Genomic DNA, 20,668 nt, shown 5'->3' with positions numbered 1-20,668 from the left:
ACTTCATTTAATATTGTATGTGGAGTTTTCTTTTGGCGAGGTTCAAATGTTCCACCAAAACACTTTTCCGAGACCATTTTACCATCTCTGCTGCAAGTCTTTTAACTCACATTAACAAAAGAGCACACATCGCACCTGTTTTAGCCTCACTTCACTGGTTACCAGTCTAGTATAGAATTCAATTTAAAATCCTGGTCCTTACTTTTAGAGCCCTGCACGGTCAAGTTCCTCCCTACATCTCTGACTTGATACAGCTTCATACCCCCACCCGTAGTCTGAGGTCATTGGGTCAGAGGCTGTTAGTGGTTCCCCCGCACTTGTTTGAAAACTAGAGGGGACCGGTCATTCCAAGCAGTGGCTCCTAGGCTGTGGAATGACTCCCCTCCCTCTCTGCGTTGTGTGAATTCTGTCGAATCTTTTAAAAAGCAATTGAAGACTCTGCTATTCAAGCAGGCTTTTAGTAAGTCAAAGGGTTTTTATGGTTGTTTTCTATTTGTATTTCAATTTTCTTGTATTTTAATTTGTTGTATTGTATTACATTTTACTGTGAAGAACTTTGTGATTTTTATCTGTGAAAGGTGCTATACAAATAAACTTTACTTACTCTGTACACGGCTGACAGTCACCTTTTGTCGGCTAAACACAACTGCAACAACCATTAAAAAGGCCGTGACCTCGTGGTCGTTTTTACTACTTTCCTGACCCAGTTAACAATAAAAGTGAAATAAACGTATATCACATTGACCAGAATATAAGATAACCCTGATTATAAGACAACCCCCTCTTTTTCAAGACTCATATTAAAATCATTTTATTTGAAAAAATAATTATATTAACAAACATTGAATAAACTAAGGTAGGCTGTTTTAAAACATTTCTAAATAAAATCATGTTTTCAAGTGAATGAAATTGTCACATTTAAATAAAATGTAATCAGGTAAGTAAAGGTACTTTATTGTCACTTACACATACGTGTAGCGAAATTCATTCTCTGCATTTAACCCATCCCTCAGGGGAGCAGTGACCAAATGAAAAGTTAAGTAAACTGTTGTAAGGCATTTTATGTGTGCAACCTTTCAGTGTAATGTTCAGAGGATGTTAATTCATAGAGGGTATCTGCCCGTAGCTTTTATTGTGAAGGGGGAGAGGAAGTGTTGAATTCTGTATGAATTATTTTGACTGTGTATTAAATAATAAAGGAGACATGCAGTGCCGTCTCAGTTGAAAAGTTGAAACCCGTGTTTTTATTTTAGAATTCTAAACAGCTGTAATCTTTTGTTAGGCCTATTTTTAATACCAATTATGCTGTTCGAGTTCTTTTTAGTGAAAATATGTCTGTCTCTTTCTGACAGCTGTCTCACAGCAGCAAACTCAGTGCTTCAGTTTACATTTACTGCGTCGAGCTCAGGTCGGATTTAGGATGCCTGTTCTGTTTTCGGTCAGGCTTGTTTACTACTCTCTAGTTTGGTCCGAAATGAGCTGCAGTTCAAAATGATAGGTGGAAATGGGCGTGGCCTATAGATTCGGCTAAATTCAGGGAACGCGTATAAGGTTTTTGAAGGTGTGGTGTATGTTATTAGAGTTATAGGGACCCGTGCTGGCAAAAAGTGTGTCAATTTTTGTGCCTGAGGTCCCTGCAGGGGGCCGGTTGGGACTAGTCCACACCACCTTAATAAGATAAGAAGAAAAGCTACTGATCGCATGAACTGAATAACTAACTTGACTCCCAACTCCTATAAAAAGCCACCATTGTGAACACTCATTTTTCTGTACTTGAGGTGCTGTGAAAACGGACTCTACTTGCAAGTAAAAGAACTTTAAGAGAACTCCAGTGATTTTGTCCATTCTTTGATCAATAATTATCCTTACAACTTGGTCCTTCGACGCCGGGGCCCAACATCCTTCCTCCCCTTCCAGGTTTTGGGTCCTGAAATCTTTTTTTTTTTTTTAACAGATTCCTACGTGAAATCAAATGTATTTCTTTACCCGGAAAGGCTACTTGTTTAAGACAAACCGGTGATGATGTCTTGATTCCGCTAGGATACATTGTTTTCTAGTGACATTATAAGCCCCGTACAACTTATTCTGAATATTTAGTATAAATATCACTAGGTAAACACCTAGTGACAAGATAATCAGAGAAACGAAGCAATAACAAGTAGTCGATAGGTAAAAGAAAATAAATATCTACGGTCTATGAGAGACACTAGTCCATAGCCTATGTGAGAAGACTACAGGTAATAACTAACTCCGTGCGCACGTTAAAAGAGATTAAAGGGAGCTCGCTGCTCCTAAGAGACAGGGTGAGAGGCTCTGTAGGGAAATCAGTCAGGGATTGAATGTAGACAGTGTGGTGTCCTAAAGGTCCAATGGCATGGAAATTTCACTTTATGAGGTTTTTTAACAATAATATGAGTTCCCCCAGCCTGTCTATGGTCCCCCAGTGGCTAGAAATGGTGATAGGTGTAAACCGAGCCCTGGGTATCCTGCTCTGCCTTTGAGAAAATTAAAGCTCAGATGGGCCGATCTGGAATCTTCTCCTTATGAGGTCATCGCTCCTCCTCAAAAGCTACAGACACAGAAATGGCACATTCTAAGGAAAGCTCATTGTGGGACTGGCTCTAGTGGCTGTAATTCTGCACCAAGGCTGAATTTTGGGAAAGAGACTTCAGATACAGTATTAGGGGACCACTAAGGTCTATATAAAAGAGACTTCAGATACAGTATTAGGGGACCACTAAGGTCTATATAAAAGAGACTTCGTATTTAGGGGACCACTAAGGTCTATATAAAAGAGACTTCAGATACAGTATTAGGGGACCACTAAGGTCTATATAAAAGAGACTTCAGATACAGTATTAGGGGACCACTAAGGTCTATATAAAAGAGACTTCAGATACAGTATTAGGGGACCACTAAGGTCTATATAAAAGCATCCAAAGAGCAGCATGTCATGGGACCTTTAAAGATTGCTCCATTGACTTTCAATGTAAAAAAGAAAAAAGCTTAATATTTTAAAAAGTATAAATAGTGGAGAAAAGTTGAATACAAGCGCAAATGTTGAGCTGAACATTTTGATATTTCAATGGTTTGAAGTAGAAGTAGAAGTAGGAGGTGACCGAAAATTGTACGGAAGGATCGGATAACAATACTGTGTATGATGGTAAATCAGCATTCACACAATGAGAAAATAACAGCTTCATATAGAATGCAGAAATATCTTTAATTCATATAAGATTTACAATATTTTACAAATGACACAAACTGTATGTAAGGCAGGGTAAAAAAACAACTTTGGCACACTCCTCAGTTCCCTGTCGATATTGAAAGATAAGTAGTTGGATTACATTCCCTTGTTGGTTGATTAGTCTCTTATGTACAGTTATTGTCTCTATGTACATTGTGCTTGTTCATCTGGCAAACAAGGTTTGAGTATAGCTGGGTAAAACACACACACACACACACACACACACACACACACACACACACACACACACACACACACACACACACACACACACACACACACACACACACACACACACACACACACACACACACACACACACTCATACATTCCTTTGGATTCCTGCTGGCAAGGATGAAGTCCACAGCATCATTAGTGTTAAGGCAATATCTCTGCTGACACTTTGGCTCAAAGTGGGACACACAAAGACACTTTTGGTACAAACTGCCCCTAACTCCAAAATGTTAGACTGCATGAACAAAAGTCTGTAATGCATAAGTATCACATTGTAAAGTGCACATCAAATGTCTTTGGTTTAATAGTTATTGCCCTGTTCATTTCTCATAAAGACAGTGACTTAGAGAGCCTGTTTGACTATTAACGAAATACTGTCTCCATGTTCAGCACATCTTTGGAAGCTTCCAGTTAACTTTTTGGCTCTTTAGCTGATTAAGGCAATTTGTTACATTTTAGAAGCGGTGAAGACCAAAAGCCTCACCCAGAGACCCACTTTGCTGGGCTAGAATATGATATGACCCAGGGACTCAATTCAAAGTCTTTGGATGCAGGAGCTCAGCTCCAGAACACCACGGCCGAGTCTTCAATTTCATCAAAGCAGAAAAATCTCCCACAGAGTCCACGGAGATGTAAAACTTGGTCTCACTTCTCATCGCTCACGGAGCAGTCCACAGCTATGATGTCCTGTATTTCTGTGATTTTCACCTCCTCTCCCGGGATCTCCACCTCTATCGGGATCTTCAGCTCCGCAGGGATCTTCTCTGCCGAGGAGCTGCGGCTGGACAGCTTGTCCATCTCGTCCTCCAACTCGGAGATGCGTTCGGCGACGCAGTGGGCGGTGAGTCGGGCCTCTGGGTCGTGGTCCCAGCATTCCATGATGGTCGCACAGATCACCGCCACGCCCTGTAGGCAGAGAGCAGTGATGTTAGACTCCATACCAAATACCATGCACTGCACTGTGTGCATAAAGGTAGCATATTCACAACCATTCTCAAGTTATTTTAATGCAATATGACCATTTACACATAACCACCGATACTACAAAAGTCCTCTGTTGGTCCATGTTGGCACTGGCACTCAACTTTATTGATGTTGTCCCTGAGGAGCAATGTGTGGTGCAGCAAGGCGTACATGCCAAGACAACACAATAAGAAACACAGCACAACAAAAGACAACAAAATAAGGAGATCCATATGAAGTGGGCCACTGAATAATAAGTAGGGCTGTGCACGATTGAAGAAATTCTTAGTCGACTAACACTCATTCAATTGTTTCGACTAATCGATTAGTTGATTTAATCGACCGATCTGTAAATCGGAGTTTCTCCGCAAAGAGTCATGCAAAAGCACCACTTTAATTCTTGTGTTTACCAGAGGTGTGCTCGTACGTTTCTTGGAAATAAGTCATTCAGCATGAAAAAAAAAAGCATAAAACATGACTAATCGACTAAAGAAATCTAAGTTAACTAACACCAAAACGACCGATTAGTCGACTAAGAGGGAGCAGCCCTAGTAATAAGCACATGAAATACAACCATACATTCACGTAACTTAAAATAATTAAAGTCCTACATTCCATAGTTAAAGTGTCAGTTTCCCATCATAAAGGCTAGTGCAAAATTAACAAAATCCACATAAATCCACACATATATAAAAACTGTCATCGGTCACTAATCAAATCTGAGCAACAAGTACCATCCAAAATAAAACTACAACCAATCACTACAAATCTAATCCAGTCCAATCAATAATAAGACTAAAACCAACTGCATACAAACAGTAATAAGAAATACAAATCCAGGCAATAAATAGTAATAAGAACAACCTAGCCTTTTCTGCATGATCATGACCATCATCATCATCATCATCATCATCCTCCTCCTCCACACACACACAGTGATGGCAGAGGCTACCATGCAAGGTGGCTACTGCTCATATGAAGCAATACGTTTTTCATACACCAATGGCGCAGCATTGGGAGCAATTTGGGGTTCAATATCTTGCCCAAGGATACTTCAACACGTATACTGCGGGGGCCAGGGATCGAACATCCTGATTAGTGGACGACCGCTCGGCCTCCTGACCCACAGCCGTCCCGATGTGTGAACAATGTGTAAAAAACAAAACATGATATGACAGCCTTGTTCTGCTCCTGTGCTAATCATTCTATTACGCAATTTAATTTGAGTTTGTTGGCTGCATTTTACCAACAACATACAGTATGTATCCCCAGCATACAGTTACCATTGATTTCACAATGTGTTAAGTTCACCCTCTTTGCTGGAACAAATGTCCCAAACAGAAAGTGAAATACAGTACATGCAGATGTTTCTTTGGAAGTGACAGACACATTTGTATGATATTACAACAGTGTTCAAGGGTGTCAGGGTGTAATAATCAACATGGAGTTGAATATTAATGCGGTCAGAATAATGTATCATTTAATGTATTATGTACAAATTAGCATAAGTGATTTTTGGTTGGAATTGAAGTATGTTCATGCATTGAATAGATATTAAGATGAATCTAAAGAAAGTCTAAACCATTTATCTCAGCATGTATTCGATAGCTGCCTTTCCTCTGCCTTTTCTGTGCTTCGTTCGGGTAAAAATAATATGGCTGCCAAGCGATTCAAATCAAATACGAACGTTATAGCTGCAACGTCCGTTTGAGAACACCAGAGGGCAGCGCAGGCATTAAAGAGCCATCGAAGTGGTGAGCCTGCCTGACTGAATGTGAACTGTCCATTCAGCAGCCTACGCTGAGCAACATTTTCTCATCGGCCTCCATCATGTTTACAAAACTACTGTGGAACGTATGCGCCCTAAAAAAATAAATACACATTTCCTAGAAAAAGATCAATAATGGTGCGTATCCATGCTACAGTTAGTATCTGTGTGAGCAGTATGGAAATGTCATTTCAATATAGCCGCTCAGAGCGTGTCTGACCTGATGCCTGAGCCAGGTGTCGGGGATCTCTGGTCTTCCTCTGTCTCTCAGCACGTTGTCCTTCATGCTCTCCACACAGGGGTGCTCTCGCACTTTAGAGCCGTACGCAGGCTCGTAGTCCTTCACCTCTGCAAACACAAGCACAACCACTGGATCAGATATGGACTGCACATCATCATCATCATCATCATCAGCTGCAGAAAGTATCCTCTCTTATGCCACGTGATGTTTCGGTTATTTGCAACACTTCCCGGACGTACTGTACCAATCTGTCATTTTGTCATGTTTAGTATTTCGTGTTGGAGAGACTAGCAGGAAAAAGAGAGAGGGTAACGTCAAAACCATGAAAGTGGTGAGAAAGAATGGGGGAGGCACTAGGTTTCTCTCACTATGACTCTAGAGTCACTACTCGCTCTGAAACTAACCCCTCTCTCACTCGCTCCACCACACACTCCACACACACACAAATGCCGGCTCTGCTATTCTCTTAAAGAGATCTACGCACACACAAGTATAAACCTCAGGCCACTTACGTAGAGCACCTGCAGAAGCATAAATACCACTTTAGCCTGTCCTCTAGCATGTCGTGTATCCAGCCTATATTTAAGACTCCTTATACAATCCTAAAAAAAAGTCCTCTTTATGGAGATAACATTAGGTATAACTCAGCTAGCAGTCGTGCGCTAGATATCCGTAGCTGCTTTTTTCTACCTGTCCAACGTGGGATCATGACTTGGCGTAAACATACACGGCACTTTCCTAAAGCCAAGTGGCGTGTTATCTGTACGCATTTTGAGCTATCCCCGTGTATGTCGACGCTGTATACAGCGGATGTAAACCTAAACATAACATAAACGCAATATTGTCATTGTTGTACCACTAGGTACAACAATGACAATATCGCGAGAACGTGCCGTACTGTACTTTAGCGAGAACAAAAGGTTGGGTTTAGGAAAAGAACATTGGGGAAAGGCTTTAGTAACAAAAAAAAAAAAAAAACGACAAACGCGACAAAAACACGACAAAAGCACGATGGTGACCAACGTCACACGGTTAGGAAAACAAACGGTTGGGTTTAGGAAAGAAACATTGGGGAAGGCTTAAAAAAAGAAATAAATAAAAAATAAAAAACGCTTGAAAAACGCTTGAAAAACGCTTGACAAAAGGTTGAAAAACGCCACACGCGGGACGCAATCCAAGCTCTCCTGGGTGAAAGTCCTGTTTTACCCATCCGCCACCCCGGCCTACGTCCCTCTGCGGACTTACGTCCTTTCATACTACTCGCTACGCCGAAATTTCACACGTAATGTAGGTAAATGGCGGCCGAACGGTGTTGATAAACACGCCAAAAAGCGATTATGCGTCTTGATAACACGCCAAAATCCATCCATCTCGTTCTTTCGGTCATGACCCAGCCTTCATGGCCACAGGCGAGGGTAGGAACGAAAACTGACCGGTAGATCGAGAGCTTTGCCTTCTGGCTCCACTCTCTTTTCGTCACAACGGTGCGATAAATTGAACGTAGTACCGCACCCGCTGCGCCGATTCTCCGACCAATCTCCCGCTCCATTGTCCCCTCACTCGCGAACAAGACCCCAAGGTATTTGAACTCCTTCACTTGGGGTAACACGCCAAAATGGCATACGAATTGCCGTGTCATACATACTTCATGAGATCAGTCCGACCTGTCTGAAATCAAGGACCCATTGTTTCAAAAATGATTACGCTTGAAGTGCTAAATCTTCCACTGTTACAGTACTGTAAACTGAATCTGCATTGTGAGAATGTAAAGCCTGATAGGTGTAGCAAAAGTAAATACGGAGGGCAGAGTTTACACTCAAATGTAGATATTTGAATTTCCGCTTTTATCTATGCACTTTAAGGACGTGTATGCATTTATCTTCAATTCCATGACAACTGAACGTACTCCACCTCCTGATTAGGATCACGTGATATGATCAAAGAACCCAAAGCTACTAAATTGCCCTTTGTGTTGAGGTTATTTTTTTCCGCAGTCTTCCAACTGCCCATTATCTGGCTCCGGCAGCTGCAGATATTAATTTAAATAGCATATGTACATTTTAATTAGCAGAATGGTATGATGAAATCTAGGAAAGGCTGCAGTGGTTTAATGTAAATCAAGCACCCCCCCCCCCGCGGTCTCTGCCGCTGTGTCCTCAAACAAAGGAAGTAGGAAGGTTGGAGTTGAACCCCCCCCAGACAGGAAGTTGGAGGTCTGGGATTGGGACTGCGAGGAAAGAAGCTGACTCTACAGGCCCACACTTCCTGTTTTTGACTTGTGGTACTTCCCCCGTTTAATTTTATTTATTTTTATTTTTTTTTTAAAACAGGACCCAGCCGGGCCCGGCCCATTCCCTTGGAGGTTGTTTATGCCAGGGCTGGTAATGCGTTCAGTTCTCTGCTGTTTAGATCTCCTGCCGCAGAGCTGGAATAAATACCGCACATTTTTCTGGACTGGACACAGCTGAACTACAGAACAGCGGAGAGAGCGAGCTGACCTAAAAGGAGAAAGTTGAAAACAGAAATTAAAAAAAGAGGTGGAGCACTTTCGAAAAGGTCCAAGACATGACTGTAGTGGGAAAAGGTGTCATTTCATGCTGTAATAAAAAATAGTCCTCATATTTCTGAATCGTATCTGGGACATGAAGTAGACAGACCGAGAGACCATCGCAGCAGTCTGTACGAGAACGCTGCCCTTCCCCTGAACGGCTCTGGACTTTTGAAAGCTATGAGAAGAATTTCGCGTGTGGTTTGAGAACATATTTCACAAGAGACTGCAACCAGAGCCTTCACTGTCTGGGGGCCCATGGTTAAAGGCCTGGTGCATTCAATCTAAGGGTTGGGAAGCGGTTTACGACAGTTTCCTTTTCAGATTATCCGTCTGAAACCTTTGTGGCCTGGAGGTTCGCAGAAACCTCGGAGGCTGACTACACTGTCTGGGATCTGCTATCTCGAAAGAAACACAGCTCTATGTTTGCCGCTTAAGAGACCTCAGACTCTCGCCAGTCCAATAACAGAGACCGATCCCACACGGATACGATCAAAAAAGTTACATCATAAGAAGTAGAAGTGAAACTGCACAAACTAAGGAGCCCACCCTCCAGTGTCGGGAAAGTTCACTTTCTACATGAACTAGTTCAAAGTTCAGTTCACAAATCTTAAAATGACCTAGTTCAGTTCATAGTTCATACTTCAAAATGTTGAACTAATGCTGCGTTCCAGGCAAACCGTAACTCGTGTTTTCACAACCTTCTACCCGTGAAAGTGCCCTGGAACGGCAGTCAAACTCGTAACTTACTCCCCGTGAACTGGTACCAGATGGTTGTACTCCCAGTTACAGTTTTTGACGTCACACACACATAAACAACAATGGCGACCCCCGTTGATGCTGTACAGACGCCGTTTATTAACAGTGATAAGTAGAAATAAATAGACATAAATAGGCAACGTAAAGTAACCTAGATAGCTAACGTCAACGTAAGGTAGCCGCTAGCTAGAAGGGTTTGTGGTGACTTTGCCTGGAACGCTACCAACTCGTGAGTCGTGACTTGAAGTCGTAACTTACGAGCTAAAAACTGTGTCTGGAACGCAGCATAGGTTCACAGTTCCAAAAATGAACTAGTTCATAGTTCTTTTTTCCCCATACGTTGCCGCGAGCTATTATTTTTCAAAATGATTGCCACAGCCCGTATAGAACCACAGACAGCAATTATTTTTATCAGTTTTAACACTGAAACCATGCGTCAGATTGCATCTTCATATCCAATCAGTACAACGTGCCGTTTCAGGTTTGCTGTGGATGGGAATGAAGTGAAGGAATTTTCTTTTTGAAAGCCGGCGGGCAAAGTTTGCACAGAAATGTACGATTTTTGGCATCCTCACCGACGCTGCGTTCCGTTCACGGACACCAGAATGAACGAGTTCACAGTAACGTTAATCAGGCAGTAATAGAGTATGTTCAGTTCACGTTCGCCCCAAAATATCAACGAGTTCAATGAACGCGTTCAGGCACAACACTGCCACCCTCTCATCAAAACAAATCCTCTCTCTGTCCAAACCAAGCACTGGCCCATCTCCAGAGATAGTTGTGGGCTGAGTTGCTGTGGCAGGTTTGTGGCTAGCACCTCAGGGTGCTGTTATATAATACTGCGAGTGGTGTTTGATGAGGCTTAATATTTCCTCAAATTTGGGTGATAAGCAATCAGCTATCATGCATACTATCTGCATGCTGTATGTTGTCACCCCTGTCCTATTTCATCCTTACTGACCGCCAGAGGCAGGGCTTAACACTGAACATATTCTGTATCGCGCTTGCGCAGGTCGAGTATTTATTTCAACAAAGTCACCTGTGACCTCGGGGTGGCCCCTGGCCAAGGTATTAAAGTGATGGTTCGGAGTAATTTCACCCTAGGGTCCTTTGCACCATGACCTCGAGCCAAACAACCCCCCAGAAGCTTTTTTCACCTGGGTCGAACATTGGGAGAGTTAGCGTAGAGTAGCGTTATCAGCTGAATAGCTTAGCGCAGGGGCTAATGGATCCAGTGATGTATCTCGTAAGTTACCCCACTAATAATGCCCAAAATGATACCAAACTTCTACACTAGTACAAATAAGTTATGCACTCATAAAACAATGGATTGGAAAGTTTGTAAGTACACCAGAAGTTTATGTAAATAACACTTGCCTGCTGGCTTCTGCTCTCTGTTGCTGCTGCTGCTGCTACCGCAGTAAGACAAGTGCTTAGGGACATCTACAAATTACAACACCGAAAAGAGATACAACAAAAATATTTATAAATTTAATGATTAAATAAGGTAATGTCTCCAAACTTACCTCAATTATAGCTTGTCTCCTGCTAGTTATACTACAGCACTTACTTAAAAAAAAAAAAAGGGAATTTAATAAATATTTTTGTTGTATCTCTTTTCGGTGTTGTAATTTGTAGACGGTCCCTAAGCACTCGTCTTACTGCGGTAGCAGCAGCAACAGCAGCAGCAGAGAGAAGAAGCCAGCAGGCAAGTGTTGTGGGTGAAAAAAGCTTCTGGGGGGGGGGGTGTTTGGCTCGAGGTCATGGTGCACAGGACCCTAGGGTGAAATTACTCCGAACCATCACTTTAAGCAGTTCATCTACCATCTGTGGTAACGTTAGCATTAGCTATAGTTGGAACTGTATACTATTGATCGTTACAAAGCTCGCCGCTTGAAGCCTTGCGGTTACGATTGGAGTTGCGGACTTTTCGCCCTCCCGAGGCTGCGGCCGAGCCGTCCCTCTTCATTTTTTTTTGCTTTCCTTCACTTGCCTTGTTCTGTTCTGATAGAACATGTTGTCTGTGTCATTGTTTTTTTTAAATACATCATTTCACATCAGGCCAAGAGGCAACATATTAGCCACTTAGTTTACAATGACTCGTATATACTGAAGCTGATTATTTGCATTGTTCTTGTAAAAAAAAAAAAAAGGCTGGGAAATAAATGTATTTGCTTTCTAGTACACACGAGATGAAGGATCAATATCATTGTCTGTGCGTATGGCATAAGGCAGTCAGCATCTGCCCTTGCCCCATTAGGGTTTAACGATCATCCCCTCACCAGCTGTTGTCAAAGGCAAAGAAGTCTTTTGCCTGGCACGTTGCAAACTCTTTGCCCCGCTCCATTACCCTGCAGAACCCTCAGCTGAAACAGAACATGCCGGCCCTGCCGCGCCCTGCAGGCTTATTTAAAATGCTCAGAGACACACAGAGAATGTACTATAACTGACCACAACAACAGTGCCAATGCAGGGTAGTATTTCTATCCACCATGCTGCCCCCTGTTGTTGGGGTAGAGACAGAAAACACACACACACACACACACACATATTGAGACATGCAGCAGAAACAGGACTAGATGTGGGTGTTTGTGTAATACCTCCCTCTTTCGTGCTCTGTTTCTATGTACCTCTCTCTCTGAAATAGACACGCAGACAAACTCATGCACGTTGGAATGTGACTGTCTCATTCTAAATGTCTCAGACTGTCTAGAAAAGCACACTGGGCAGAGGTAATGAAGTGGACCAAAGAGACTCGCTCTCTACTTTCAGGCGCGTAGTGGAGTTTGTGTGCGTGTACTTCCATCCATGTAATTTATAGACTGAGGACGTTTCTGGAAAGTTAAGACATTTTGTTCAGCCCAAAAGATTGTTTGAGGGTTTAGACTTAGTTTTAGAGTTGAAAGATTTAGGTTTTAGATTCTTCAACATTATCTTAATTAAATACTTTCACACCATATTGGGAAAGAGTTATTCATTGCTACAATCATTCCGCTCTCTAGACTGACAGAAACAATTCCTTTGTAGCAGGAATGCTCTTTAAAAAAAGTCCACAGTCTCCATAGTTTGGCTGTGTAAATTCAAGTTGGTATCTTTATCCTGGCAGTCACATGTAACTTAGTTGCAAGTGTTTTTTTAGAGGTTTATCCCTCTGCTGCGGCAACGCAAGGAAATACTGTACCATCATTTAGTAGTGCTGCCACTTTTTATTTCACATGTGAAAAAAAATTTAATATTCAATCTATAATCTTCTGTACAAATTTAATATTCTGTATGTATAAACAAAATAGGCTGTGCCTTGTGGTCCCTGGGTGGGCTCCTAAAATGCACTGTTTATGTGTTTGTTGATTTCGTAATACACACCTGCCTTGTAATACTTATCACTTAGGGGAAGCTCAAGTTCAGCTGGGTACAGTCCCTCCCACACACACGCACACACACACACACACACACACACACACACACACACACACACACACACACACACACACACACACACACACACACACACACACACACACACACACACACACACACACACACACACACACACACACACACACCCAGCTGAAACAGGTACAGTATCCACTGCTGTTCTCTATCTCTCCCTGGTTTCCTACCCAAAGAAGGGCAACAGCAGAGTTTAGATTGTCTCCCTTACATATCAGACATTCCTAAGATTCCTGCTGCAGACCTGAAGCTGAGGTCGAGATCCAGTCCGACAGACATGACCATCAGACTCCCTGTTGACACACAAACCCGCAGGAAATAGTAGCCTGAACCTCCTGTCTGCGCTATGTAGGTCACAGACAGTAGGCAGTAGATGTATACGGACTCTCAGATTACAGTGTGCACAAATCATGTATGATAATTAGGATGAAAAGAATGGATGGAGACACCAGGAGATGCCTGATTGGGAGGAACGGCCTCCCTGATCTGAACCCGAGTGGTTGCTGTTGTTATAATTCTGTGCTAGTCATGGATTGTCTATGACAAACACCATGTTCAAGGTGGGTCAGGTGGTATAGGGGAAGACTCTGGACAGACCTGGTAAGCCCAAACGTGTAGTGGGGGTGAACTGGGAACGTCTGGAGAAGCATCAGGCATGGGCGAAGTTTGGAGAAGCCATGGAGAGGGACTTTTTGGTTGGCCTGATTTACAGGCAAAAATTAAAACTGATTTACAGACAAAAATACTAACTTTTTATACCTGTCGTGAGGACATCTAACAAGCGGACCAGTGAAGCTGTAGCGGATGTTTTCAAGACTGCCACCAACAGTGTGGATGAGTACACAGAGGCTTTGACATCATACATCAGCTTCTGTGAGGGCAGCTTTGTACCATCACGTACCACACTGAGGTACAACAATGACAAGCCCTGCTACACAGCCAAACTCAGACAGCTGCTGAAGGAAGAGGCGTTGAAGCACTGTGCTGATCGTCTGTCTTGTATTCACAGACATCTTAAACACCTCACTGAAGCCTGCTTCAAGTCCTTCACCATCATCCCTGTTCCCTAAAAACAAGGATCCCAGGACTGAATGACTACAGACCCATCACCCTGACCTCAGTGGTTATGAAGTCTTTTGAGCGCCTTCTGGCTCACCTCAAAACCCTCACAGAACCACTACTGGACAACGCAGTCAACATTCATTTCACCCTCCGGCACCTGGACTCCTCAGGATCCTACGTCAGGATCCTGTGTGTGGACTTTAGCTCTGCCTTCGACACCATCCTCCCGGCTCTGCTGCAGGACAAGCTGACCCAGTGGCAGAGCCTGACTCCACCTCTGCAGGTGGATAACAGACTTCCTGTCTGACAGGAAGCAGCACATGAAGCTGGGGAAACACGTCTCTGACCTTCAGCACTGGTTCCCCTCAAGGCCGCGTCCTTTCCCCTCTGCTCTTCTCCCTGTACACCAACAGCTGCACCTCCAGTAACCAGTCCGTCAAGCTCCTGAAGTCCGCGGGCCGCACCACCCTCATTAGACTTATTTCTGGTAGGGATAAGTCCGCCTAGAGGTGCACGATTGACCACCTGGTGATGTGGTGCAGTCAGAACAACTTGGAACTAAACGCTCTGAAGAAAGTGGAGATGGTGGTGGGTTTTCGTAAGGACGCATCATCTCCCAGGACCTCAAGTGGGAGCTGAACATCAGCTCCCTCATCAAAAAAAAGCCCAGCAGAGGATGTACTTCCTGCGGCAGCTGAAGAAGTTAAACCCGTCAAAGACAATGATGGGGCACTTTTACACTAACATCACTGGGTCCATCCTCATCTCCTCTAGCAGCATCTGGTACGCTGCTGCCACTGCTAAGGAAGAGTGCAGACTGCAGCCTATCATCCGCTCTGCTCAGAAGGTGATTGGCTGCAATCTGCCGTCTCTCCAGGATGCTGAGGCGGGCAGGAAAGATTGTGGGCGATCTGGCAATTTTCCAGTTGTAAAATTAGCTGGATAAATGGTTAAACATAATTGGCTCTTACCAGTGTGTTGTCATGTATACTTCGTCCGCAGCAATCCCACCGATCGGCCCCAAAATTTCCCAGTTAGATAGTAAATACCATACAAATATTATTTGTAAATCTTTACAATCATTCCCTGAAAGGACCAAGCAGGCCTGCCTTTTTGCATCATCCACATTTACTTCAAAACTTGCTGTTTTTAGCATGTAGCTTGAAGTTTCTTTCCTGAAGCGTAGGGCTTTTGTTAACGGCAACACACAGAGAGTGGAAGGTAACGGAAGAAGTACCAACAGAAGAAGAGGCTAAGCAGATTACATGGCAGATGTGATACACGCCTTTACATGCTGCTACATGTGAGGACTGATGAACTCCAGCATGATGTCATCACTACCGGCCAATCGGACTGCCTACTGAACTTGTGATAACCTGAAACCCATGACTTAAGTTGTCACTGTTGAGTCTTCTCAGTGGTTGACACTTCACCTCAGCAGGATTTGTTTTGTTCTCTATGTTAGTGTGTGCGTGTGTGTTACATGACATAATACATGTAATTACTGAATGTGTGCGTTTGTGGATGTGTGTGAGTGTGTGCACTGACCTCCAATAGCTTCACACCTCGACGTCATTTCCCAAAGCACAAGGGCCATGGAGTAAATGTCGGTCTGTTTGAAGGACTCTGTGTTCTCGAGATTTAGCCGGGCCTCCAGCACCTCCGGAGCCATGTACCGCGCCGTACCCACCTGCAGTACAGACATAACAGGAGGGGTTAACACACACACACACACACACACACAATCTTACTCTGGCACATCACTCACACATCAAACCCTCTATGAGCCTAGAGGAGCGTGATGTTGACCCTCTTCCATTTTCTGGCTTGTGATTGGTTGCACTTGACCCCACTTTGGGCTTAGGGAGGCTATAAAGTCCTTTAAAATCAAAAGGCTGAAGTTCAAGCAAAGTCACGAGTTATTGGTGTTGCAAGTCGAGTACAAGTCTTTTTTGATTTTGTCAAGTCTGAAGTAATCAGATGCTGCTCGCATACCACAGGAGTCAGCTGATGATGTGTTGCAACGTTATGAGTAATGTTAGTGCATGTATCAGTTTTGATTTGCATACTGGTGCGGGAATTCTGCTGGGTTTTATCAACATTATCTAACCAGGAATCTGTGACTAATGATGGCATATCAGAATCAGGAAAGTAGGAAACAGCGTCACTTTTACCCCTACTTTAATAACCCTCAATGAACTCTTCAGCACCTTTGTGAAGGTGAACAAGCTTTCTGGCTTATATTTGCGAAAATATTGCTGCCATTAATATATCCTGTTGCATGCCGAACTCGTTTTTTTTATGCAGAACAAAGAACATTTTGCAGATGCCCATGTTTCTTCACAGGTTTTATACAGGTGGACCACATGAATGCTCACGGAGGTTATAATTACAACATACTAGCTGGGAATTTCCAGTCGTAAATGGAAAACAAGGTGACGGCCACAGATCATAATTTGAACATTTGAATGGATGAAGCAATGCCACGGAGAACAACTGCAGAGAATCTCTGTGTACGTTCTGCTGCTGACCAGGAAGAGACTGAGGGGGTGGCAGGTGGTGGTGCGCTGAGTCATAGCCAGTATCTCTCTGTGTGTTCGCATGTGTGCGTTTGTGTGAGTAGAGGCTTCACAGGTGTCTGTTTTATAAGTTAGTCAACACTCCCTGTCACCTGTCCCTGCTGCATTCAGAGCCAGTAAATGATCAGTCATAAATTAGTATTAGGATGGTCACTCAGACAGACTGAGAGAGAGATTGAGAAAGAGCTGAGAGCTGCCTTTAGGGAGCTTGCATGTCACAACAAAGCCTTCACGTCTCCGTTCATCCCTTCTTCAGCCAACAAAACCCACAGACCCACACAGTCAGCTCATATACTCATACTTTGAGGGCAAACAAAGAGAGTTAATACACTTTCTTTTCAAACAGGTGTAAAACAGGGCAAAGTAACTACGTATTCACCGAGAACTGTAATTGAGTGCCCTTTATAGGAACTTTTACTTACGCCTTGAATGAAAACCAATGTACTTTACTGTATATAAAGTAGGTAAAAGTAGCGAGCAAGGACCAACAAGTCCTAAGTCATGTCCCAACTCAAGACTAATAAGGTTATGCTCCTCCAGCTAGACATGCTTGTTCCACCTCTCCACAAATTATAAAAAAAAAAACATAAATACATGACACCTGAGCAAATACTGTTATGGTCAAATCTGGTCAGTAACTTCTGTACTCACATTCTGAACCTGTAACAGCTGAAGGTCACATCTCTGCAATGGTTTACTTAGGTTAGGTTTTCTTAACGTGTAGGTCACGATCTAAACTCTGAAGTTGCTTTTATTCGTTGCAATAAAGTGGCAGTGTGCTTCACACCTACACCTGAACCCGCTTTAAAATTTATATTTTGGCTTTTATTCGTAGTGTAAGCACACATTGGCCCACACGTTGGGCTTAGGAGAGGATATCGAGTCAAAAGGCTTGAACCGCTACATCGGTAAAATCCCGTTTAGATTACTGCAATTCTCTCCTCTCTGGTCATCCCACTCAAACTCCTCCATAAACTTCAACTGGTCCAGAATGCAGCTGCCCGGATAATCAACCCCCTGTCTTTCAGCAACCGCACTGCTCCCCTTATCAAACACTGCATAGTACTCTCCGTTCTTCCTCCTCCATGCTCCTCATCTCTCCTCCTGCACGGCCATCTTCCATGGGGTCCAGAGCCTTCAGCTGTGCAGCCCCCCCCCCCCTCTAGAATTCCCTCCCACAAGCCATCAGTGATATTGACTTTATTTGGTGATTTAAAAATCCGATATACTGTATATTTAAAAACATAACATAACAAAACATAACCACATTTCCATTTAGCCATTTAGTCTTAGGTCATAAATGATTACTGTGGACAAGTTGCAGTAGATAGTCTGGTACTCTTTAGGTCGTTTGCTGCCATTCCGAACTAGAAGTCTGAAGGTTGAAGTTGAAATCCAAAAGAGCAAATGTGCTCTTTCAACTCAGTCTCTGGATAAAACAATCTATGAAAAGGAAGACTATTAACTCACACAATAAATAAGAAAAAGTCATTAAAAAAAGACTTTTAATCTGACCTGTCCACTGTTGGCCAGGTCATCCACAGACAGAGTGCTGTCTAAACGGAGTCCTAGGCCAAAGTCACAGAGGCACAGCGTCAGGTCGTTCTTCACCAGGATGTTGGAGCTCTTCAGGTCTCGATGGACTATGGGCACCTTTAGGCACAGTACAAGTATGGGGGTCAAAAGAACTAATTACATTTTAAAAAGAGCACATTATACATAAAGAAATGCCATATTAACAGTCATTAAGGCTTTAGACTTTTTATCCAAACTAAACATTAAACATAAAATAAATACTGTTTATATCGTGGTCTGGGTGAACACTCGATTCTGATTGGCTGCAGGGTGTCCATTGAAAACATACGTGATACAGGACACCTAATAAGTAGTTCCGGTAAAACTAACTGTTTACCATTCCAAATGAATGCACTAAAAATCAGGAAAAAAAATCTGAATATCTTATTTCCAACACTGAGTGAGGTCCTTCAGTGCCTCGTCCTCTGAACTGGACAACATCAACCCTTCCATAGATGTGATGCTTTGTCTGCTACGTTGTCACATAGTCACACAGTCCTACCTTAAGGCGTCCACAGAGGAGGCGGTCACTGTGGAGGTGGGCGACACCCCGGGCCAGAGACATGCTCATCACCTGCAGCTCCTCCCAGCTGATCACATGATGCGTCAGGTGCTCCTGGTGGGCCGAGGGATGATGGGATTGGTCAAATTGCGAATTTAAAATGTATGAATATAAAAAAAAAAAAGACTACCAACTGTGGTGGAATGTAACGAAGTTCTGTACTGTACTGTACTTTAGTACACATTTGCGGTGCTTTTCATCTGCTTGTACTCCACTACATCTCAGAAGGAAATATTGTACTTTTTTTTTTACTTCACTACATTTATCTGACAGATTTAGTTATTAGGGACTTTACAAAATTAAGATTTTTTGCAAACAAAACATGAAAATGTACAAGTACAAATGAGTTTAAGTCATGTTAATGGTTCCAGATTTGCTGCTTTTCTTTTGATAATGTTAATGTATTAGTAATAATGTTAATAATGTTAATGTTTTGTAATAATGTTAATACGGTAATAATGTTACGACGATTCATTTCTGGGATTGTTCCAGTGCCGTCGGAAATTCCGCCAGATATCCGTCTCCTTCCTCTGTCTGTGTGTTGGTGTTCTAACCTCCGGTGGATTTGTGAGGACTATGGTTAACTGCTCCTCAGATCTCTGCAGGGTAAATCCACACAGCTAGCTAGACTATCTGTCCAATCAGAGTTTTCTCTCGCACGACTAAAACAACTTTTGAACGTACACACGTTCCACCAAAACTAGTTCCTTCCCGAGACTATTTAGCAGCGGCACCGTTGTTCTGTCCGGCGCTTAGCACCACCCAAGATGATTGTGATCGGTTTAAAGAAATGCCAGGACACCAGAGCACGTTTTTCTCCCATGCCGGAATGATGTGGACTAGCCAGACCTTCCTCTGCGGTGCTGTGGAGGAAGGTCTGAGATGCGAGACTAATGTATTGGTAATAATATAGAGGTTTGGACTGTTGGTTGGACAAAAACATTGTGAAGGTGTCACATTTGGCTCTGGGTAATTGCTAAGACATTTCTTACTATTTTCTCTATTTTTACAAGCCAAAGACTCAATTGATTAATGGAGAGCAAACTTGCGGATGAATCCATTAAAAAAAAAAAAAAAGAGCTCCAGCTCTCCAATTACAACAGTAAAATCCTGTTTGAGAAATAATGATATGTATAGCAGACACATAGGACATTTATCTTATTATATTTTTGACATAAGTAACATTGTCAATGCAGGACTTTTCCTTGTAATGGAATATGTTTAAAGTGGGGTATTGATACCTTTACTTCAGTCAAGGCTCTGAATATGTCCTTCACCACAGCAATTCATAACATGGAGTAATACTGGTCCTCTCATGCTGGGTTACACGACAGTAGCCGTCTCACCTGTAGATTTCCTCTGTGGTGGTAGGCAGTGATGAGCCAGTACTGTTTCTCCACCTTCCTCTCCTCAGCTGTCAGGAAGTGGAGGACGTTCTCGTGTCGGAGATCTGTGTTGGAGAAGATGTCCTTCTCGTTCTTCCAGGACGCGTACTCCTCATACGGGAATATCTTCACAGCTACTGTTTCAAACTGATCCGAGGTGGTCTGCTTCAGCTTGGCCTTGTATACCTGGGCAAAGCGACCCTTTCCCACCTGAGACAGGATCAAAAAGGTAGGATATTAGTCAGGGTGGCTTAGAGAAGAATTGCTCCACAAAACAACTCGGAAATACCACTAG

At 43.0% G+C, this 20,668-nt stretch overlaps 1 protein-coding gene across 1 annotated transcript in view; it reads right to left on the bottom strand.

The window, feature by feature from the left end:
• Positions 1–3,204: 3,204 nt before the first annotated feature.
• LOC120562241 (TGF-beta receptor type-2-like) overlaps positions 3,205–20,668 on the bottom strand; it is a 49,689-nt gene continuing 32,225 nt past the window's right edge. Inside the window, exons 5-10 of the mRNA XM_039805857.1 lie at positions 20,335–20,583; positions 18,929–19,042; positions 18,367–18,504; positions 15,821–15,962; positions 6,433–6,560; positions 3,205–4,387 (exon numbers count right to left, since the gene is read on the bottom strand). Of these exons, the coding sequence (XP_039661791.1) occupies positions 4,127–4,387; positions 6,433–6,560; positions 15,821–15,962; positions 18,367–18,504; positions 18,929–19,042; positions 20,335–20,583 (1,032 nt within the window). The 3' untranslated portion in view covers positions 3,205–4,126. The remainder of the gene's footprint in view (positions 4,388–6,432; positions 6,561–15,820; positions 15,963–18,366; positions 18,505–18,928; positions 19,043–20,334; positions 20,584–20,668) is intronic.

Source organism: Perca fluviatilis, chromosome 7, assembly GCF_010015445.1.
Source record: "Perca fluviatilis chromosome 7, GENO_Pfluv_1.0, whole genome shotgun sequence".
Taxonomy (NCBI): Eukaryota; Metazoa; Chordata; class Actinopteri; order Perciformes; family Percidae; genus Perca; species Perca fluviatilis.
The sequence above is the reverse complement of the archived record's forward strand: the minus strand, read 5'-3'. Positions and strand labels throughout refer to the sequence as shown.